Genomic DNA, 7,402 nt, shown 5'->3' on the forward strand with positions numbered 1-7,402 from the left:
GAGTCATTCTGCTGATCCTCTGCTTCTGTGACCGTCATGAGAGCTGAGCACCAGGGTCAAGGGTCAGGGTCAAGCTACAGTAGGGTTAGGATCAGGGGTCAAGCTGTTGTCAGGTGGTCATAGGTGAGGTCCGACGTGTCCTGCTCCAATCAGATCCTTGAAAAGCCTTTTAAACGCTTGTGACACCCACAAATAAAGTAATAATCAATCAATCAATCAATCAAATCTAGTTTGGTATAGACACTCACACTCGCATGCAGTTTTACACTCCGCATGAGTGTTTACGTATACTACATGCACTAACGCACACTCCGATGCTTGTTGTCACCACACACCCGTGCAGGGGAAAACGCCACACGCGTGCGTCGTGCGTTTTTACCGCGGCGGGGGGGCGGTACGCTCCCCGGGGGCAGCCCCCCGAACGGGAGGAGCCCCATCTCTGGACCTGCCGGATGGGGACCCTCTCTACCGGCCGACGGGTCTCGCGCCGCTCGTAGGCCGGGCGGCCCAGACTGCAGTGGCGCCCGACGAAGCCTGGCCGGCAGATGCAGCGGCCCTCGAGGTCGCAGCGCTGGGACATGGAGCCCGCCGCGCTGCAGCCGCACGGCTTGCACACCTGCCGCTCGGCGTCCCACCAGCAGTTGGGCTGAGCCAATCGGCCGCAGGGTGGGAGGTGGGGGGCGGGGCCGGGAGGAGCAAGTACAGGAAGTGGGCAGGACGTTAGGGAGTATGGAGACAGGATGTGACATAACTCCAGAGAAAGGATATGAGTGTCTGTGCTCTGCTAGTAGAGACACAGGATTCATACTCATACTCTTATTATTACAGAGAACCATGTGATCTGCCAAAACTAAACTCTGGAGGAGAGAGGCTGGTCAGACAATCAATCACTTACTCAATCAATCAACCAATCAACCAATCAACCAATCAACCAATCAACCAATCAACCAATCAACCAATCAATCAATCAATCAATCAACCAATCAACCAATCAATTAATTAATCAATCACACATCCATCTGTAGGGGACCTACCATGCACTCATCACACTGGCGCCCAACCACATGCTCTCTGCACTGGCACTGCCCAGTCTGCTTGTGGCACGTCTCCGACAAGGATCCATTACTGTGGCATTGGCAGGCTGGAGGAGATGAGAGGAGGAGGAGAGGGGAGGAGGAGTGGAGGGGAGGAGGAGGAGAGGAAAAGAGCAGAGGAGGATGAGAGAAGAGCAGAGTGGTTATTTGGCTATCAAACATAGCTCTAATCACTCATCCCACTGTTAATTCAGAAGCCAAAGTTGCAGGCGGTCCAGGTGATGCTGTTGAGCAAGCTGTCCTGTCCTCCTCCTCGTCTGATCTGATACCCAGCTCTGCTAGCTGGCTTCTGTCTGCAGATCTAACAGCTACCCCGGTTCTACTAGCTTCTGTCTGCAGATCTAACAGCTAACCCAGCTAGCTTCTGTCTGCAGATCTAACAGCTTACCCAGCTAGCTTCTGTCTGCATATCTAACAGCTTACCCAGCTAGCTTCTGTCTGCATATCTAGCAGCTAACCCAGCTAGCTTCTGTCTGCAGATCTAGCAGCTAACCCAGCTAGCTTCTGTCTGCAGATCTAGCAGCTAACCCAGCTAGCTTCTGTCTTCAGACCTAGCAGCTAATCCAGCTCTGCTAGCTTCTGTCTGCAGATCTAGCAGCTAACCCCGCTATGTTAGCTTCTGAGGACCTCTAGCCTTGTGAGACCAGACTGATGTTCACGTTGTTACTCGCAAATCAGTCTGGATACTCTCGATAGAGAAAATCTTTAGCCCGTTCGGAAAAACGATCTCGCCAACCAGCGTTGGTTCTGAGGAATTTGATATACAGACAGATACACTGGGCAGGTTTAAGACAGCGAGGGGCGGTTGAAGTTAACGCCTTTTCATATTTTTTTCCGATGGTTCTTCCCATCACCTGCCTGTTAAAAAAAGAGTACATTTGAAAGTGCCTGCCCTTTTCCAAACAGTTTCCAATGGAGAGTTCCCAGATGGTTATAGGAAGCAAACCATCTGCCGCGTCAGGTTAGAGGACCTCGGCCCGGTGGAAGAGCAGAACAGTCTTCCCGTGTTTAAAACCGTCGTGCGGACGTGTAGAGAGCGGAGAAGCTCACAGATGGTCTGCTCTTAGGGGGTGGGGGGCATCTGCTGGCTGTGGTTTTAACTATGCACACGCACGCTCACACACGACACACACACACACACATCCGACACAAACAAACCTATAATGATCTGTCTCTCTAAACACACACACACCTACACACACACACTTTGACCCTCACACATCGGCCCACGCAAGTCTGCTTTCGCCCGTCGCAATTCTGTGTTCCGCAGGATGTGATGCAAGAGCCATAGTGACAGCGTTCCTGCAGGGTAGAGACAGCCTGAGCTCCAGATGGGCGCAACGAGGGGAAACTTCTTAATTTTGAATTTAGAATGAGGGGGGGGGGGGGGTCGCCTTGGCGATGTCAAATATTATGCGTGCATGTGTATGTGTGTGTGTGTGTGTGTGTGAGTGCGGGGTGGGGGGGGGGCTTGGTTGCTGTTGTGAACGGCCGTCAGGAGAATTGCGGCTCCTGCCATCGCGGCCAGTGATCGTCAGCGTTGTTGTTGTTGTTGTAGGGAGGGAGGCGCCGAGACCGCCTCTCGCGTCCCTCCGACGTCTCTCTAACGTCTCTCTGCGATGCCCGCGATGCCTCTCTCTCTCTCTGATCGTCCCCCCACCTGTCAGCCACGCCAGGACCCCTCTCATCTCTCCTCCCACACCTCATCTACACACTCATTACTGCATCAACATCCATCAATGCCCGTCTCTCTACGCGCCAGTCTCTCCCGCCCTCTCTCTCTCTCTCTCTCTCTCTACACGCCACTCTCTCCCTCTCTCTCTCTCTCTCTCTCTCTACACGCCACTCTCTCCCTCCCTCCCTCTCTCTCTCTACACGCCACTCTCTCCCTCCCTCTCTCTCTCTCTACACGTCAATCTCTCCCTCCCTCCCTCTCTCTCTCTGCACACCAATCTCTCCCTCCTTCTCTCTCTCTACATGTCAATCTCTCTCCCTCTCATTCTCTTCAAGCCAATCTCTCTCTCCCTCTCTCTTTACACGTCAATCTTTCCCTCCCTCCTCTCACCTCCCCCTTTCCTCTCCTCTCCCTCTTCTTTCCCCTCTCTTTCCTCCAATCCCTCTTCCGACCTCTCCTCTCTCCTCTCCGCTCTCTCTCTGCCACTACCCCTCGCTCAACCTCTCCTCTCCCCTCTCTCCTCCCCCCCACCCCCCCGTCCTCTTCCTCTCCTCTAATCATCCAGGACTGCCGGACTAATTCACAGGAAATAGAGTTCGCACTAAACACTTATTTTCAGTCAATAGATTTCATTAGAAGGGGAGAGTAGAGCGTCTCACTGCACAGCCTTCATTAAAAAGACAAGCATTAGATATAAACCATTAGCCAGGCCTTCAGTGTGTGTGTTTGTGTGTGTGTGTTTGTGTGTGTGTGTGTGTGTGTGTGTGTGGAGCCATTTATTAGGCCGGGGGCTATGCTAGCTGTTGTCAGCTGTGTGGTGTTCTAACTCATTCATGTCTAATCAATAGCAGGGCTATATCACAACAGTGGAGTGTTGCGGTAGGAGGCCCTAGATCAACACTTACAGATCAATAATCTATCTGGCTGAGCGGTGATGAATTCCTAATGAACCTCAGACGGAGAGAGAGATGGGGAGAGACTGAGAGAGACCCCTTCCCCTCCTCTCCTGTCCTCTCCTCTCTTCTCCTACTCCTCTACTCACGCTGGCAGTTCCTGGCGTTGACGGCGTCGCCGTAGAAGCCCTCGGCGCAGGAGTCGCAGGCCACGCCCCCGTAACCGTGGCGGCAGCGCAGGCAGGCTCCTGTGATTGGGTCGCAGCTGCGCGGCAGGGCCAGGTCTAGGTTGTCGTTGCACCGGCACGGCTCGCAGGAGCCGCCCGGGACGTCCGGACGGCCGTAGTAGCCGTTAGAACACCTGTGGGGGGCAGCAGAGAGGGAGTTAGGGCAGGTTGTTGGTTTAAATCCTGTAGTGGGGTTGCTGTTCAATAGTCCACAATGACCATCCCCCTTGAGCAAGGCACCTGCCGTTGTGTTGTGTCCAGCGCACTGGTTTTCTCTGTCCTACCAACATCTATATCATGACATACACACACACTATACCACCATACACACACGCTCACACGCATGCACACACACACACACACACACACACCCACACACACGCACTATACCACTAAACACAACCGTCCTCAGAAACAACACTCCTCTCACCAACCACACACACACAATCCTCACCAACCACACACACCTCTTATCAACCACACACACACCCATCACCAACCACACACACCTCTTATCAACCACACACACGCACCCCGCACCAACCACACATGTAGATCACGCCCCCTGGTGTGTCTATAGAACGTAGGCCCCGGTAAGAAGACAGTCCTATTATAATCATGATCCCAGTGATAGGCCAGTTCATATTCACTTCCCAGCATGCTTATCTTCACATCCAGCAGGGTCGGCTGGATGCAGCGTCTCTCTGTCTCCCACACACACACACACACGCACACACGCACACACACGCACACACACACACACACACACGCACGCACGCACGCACGCACCCACCCATATCCCCCTCCCTTATCTCCCTGCTCCCGCTCTCTCCCGGGTATCTGAGCCAGTCATGTTGGGGTCTGATAAAGAACCGGGGAACGTCAGCTGCTCTGCATGTTTAATGGATCCCGCCTCCCTTATCGCCGCCGCGACCGACCGTCTATCTGCGCGCCAGCCAACGGGGGAGCGGGATCAAGGCGAACCGCGCGCCGCCGAAACCCCCCTCCGACTCCGTTCGCCGTGGCGATTATTAATTGAGTGTGTTACTGGTTGTGACTGTCGGCCGGGGGCGGGGCAGAGGGGAGCGCTTTTTGAGTTTCAGCTGAGCTATCGGAGGGCAGGGGGAGGGTCAGAGAACAACACGCTTATGGGGCTGGATTGGGTCCTTTATTCAGTTATAAGAAAGCAGTTATGTCTGACATTATCTATGAAGTTATGCCTGCAGTTACTGTATCTATGAAGTAATGCCTGAAGTTATCTATTCAGTTTTGCTTGACGTTATCTATTACAGTAAGTTATGCTTGAAGCTTAGTTAACATACATATGTATTATCTAGCATTACAGTATATGACATAGTCTCCACTGCGACGAGCGTAGGCTAGGCTGCTCACCAAGAAAGGAAAGTTCAAAGAAGAAATAGCCCAACTTCATAGACATCTTCAGGAATAACTTCATAGATAACCTCAGGCATAACTTCACAGATACTGTAACTCCAGGCATTACTTCATAGAGAACTTCAGACAAAATGGAATACAGACTCTAATCCAGCCCTATAAGCCTACAGTACACATTGCCCCCCATGAACGATGCATGTCACTGCTGCATCGTTTTCCTGAATTAAGACATATGAACCATGTTAGGTCCATACACAGATCTGCGAGATATATACTGTATATATATATATTTTGTTTGCAGCTCTATTATTCTGCTAATACCAGCTCATACCAAGGAAGGACTATAAAAAATGGTATCCAATGCCTCCCTGTTTGGCACTCAGCATCAAGGGTTGGATTGGGAGTAAGTCACTTCGACATACTAGCGTCAAGTCCAGGGGGTGTACTTGTACATCAAGCTACCTCACGTTAAGGAATCAGGAGATAGACCATTGGTTCTCAAGGCTACTTACTTACTTACAACTGTACTTACTTACTCTTCTGCTAATATAGTGATCAGATGGACGGGTAGGCTTCTACAAGCGCTGTGAAAACATCAGCACCAGGCTACTGGAGACAGACGAGAGAAATGAATAAACATGAGAGAAGCAAGAAAAGGCTTTTTTTTACACAGCGCTGTCATCGCATTATAGCCTGAGGCATATGCATTCCTTCCTCACGTTAGAGAGAAGCGACGTGGATCACGATAGCCTGGGTCCCACTAGCCTTTCATGTACAGGTAGCTCCCTCAAGACACCTGACAACATCTGCCACCAGGCTGAGGGAACAGACAGCCAATTACAGAAGAGAGAAGCAAACCAGACACAGTAGCACGTACCTAAGAGTTATCCATATATCCCACAATGCATTTCCTCGGCACGTTATGATAGAATATCCCCAGGCTAATGTGACGTGGAGCATTACAACACGCTCTACCCGTTAGCCTGTTTATTGTTTCTGCCGGGAGCGTTCACTATATTCAGGGGACGACTGTAATTTATCTTCGGATAATCGTTACTTGGAGCTGATTAAGAGACTCGTCCTCATATTGCTCAGTTCGCCAGGCCCAGCCCCAGCACCCTGTATGCCCCGCTGGCTAGCTGACACGGCCAGGGAAGTGATAAGATACAGTATGATAAGAAAAAGGTTATTGTTCATTAAATTGTCGCTCTGGAAGCACAGTATTAAAAACAGAGCTAGAACACATAATTCATTTTCAGCTCTGGGGCGGGGCTACGGCTACTGCTACGGCGCCGGCTAGCGTGAGAGAACGCGCGGAGGGGCGAGGCACAGAGCGCCGGGCCCGGCGTCGCCATGCGCTGGCCCGCCTCTCCGCTGGGAGAGACAAAACTACAAGAGATATTCCTATTAGAGACTACAGGGACAGCTAACACATAATGGCCTACCATGTAGGCAACATCTCTGTAACTATTTGTATACTCTACCGATAGTCATGTTTCTCCTATGAAGTATTTAGCCCATGTTTACTGCTCTGTAAACGTTCTTAGCCAATAGTTAAACATTTTCCAGGAGCTTGCTCGATCGTCTCGTTGAGAGGGATCAGGGAAGAATTTTTACAGTTCACTTTTCTGGCCCCCGGGTGAAACTGTTTTTTTGCTTCCCCCTGGAATATGTAGGGGGGGGACCTATGCCCACCCTCCCCATTGGTCTCTGTAAAGCACATTGTGTTGCCTCTGTGTATGAAATGCGCTACACAAATAAAGTTTGATTTGATTTGATTTGAAGAGAGAGAGAGGAGGGGAAAGGCCTCCATCTGTATTGCGCCTCGAGTCGGAAGTAAGGGACACGGCTGAGGGAACTAAGGGACACAGCTAAGGGAACTAAGGGACACATCTAAGAGGACTAAGGGACATGGCTAAGGGGACTAAGGGACACGGCTGAGGGAACTAAGGGACATGACTAAGGGGACTAAGGGACATGACTAAGGGGACTAAGGGACATGACTAAGGGAACTAAGGGACACAGCTAATGGGACTAAGGGACACAGCTAATGGGACTAAGGGACACAGCTAATGGGACTAAGGGACATGACTAAGGGGACTAAGGGACATGACTAAG

The 7,402-nt window shown here is 51.4% G+C and overlaps 1 protein-coding gene across 1 annotated transcript in view; it reads right to left on the reverse strand.

The window, feature by feature from the left end:
- lama2 (laminin, alpha 2) overlaps positions 1-7,402 on the reverse strand; it is a 75,721-nt gene that overhangs the window by 57,147 nt on the left and 11,172 nt on the right. Inside the window, exons 5-7 of the mRNA XM_084453397.1 lie at positions 3,812-4,023; positions 1,035-1,141; positions 380-646 (exon numbers count right to left, since the gene is read on the reverse strand). Of these exons, the coding sequence (XP_084309523.1) occupies positions 380-646; positions 1,035-1,141; positions 3,812-4,023 (586 nt within the window). The remainder of the gene's footprint in view (positions 1-379; positions 647-1,034; positions 1,142-3,811; positions 4,024-7,402) is intronic.

Source organism: Borostomias antarcticus, assembly GCF_949987555.1.
Source record: "Borostomias antarcticus genome assembly, chromosome: 19".
Classification (NCBI taxonomy): Eukaryota; Metazoa; Chordata; class Actinopteri; order Stomiiformes; family Stomiidae; genus Borostomias; species Borostomias antarcticus.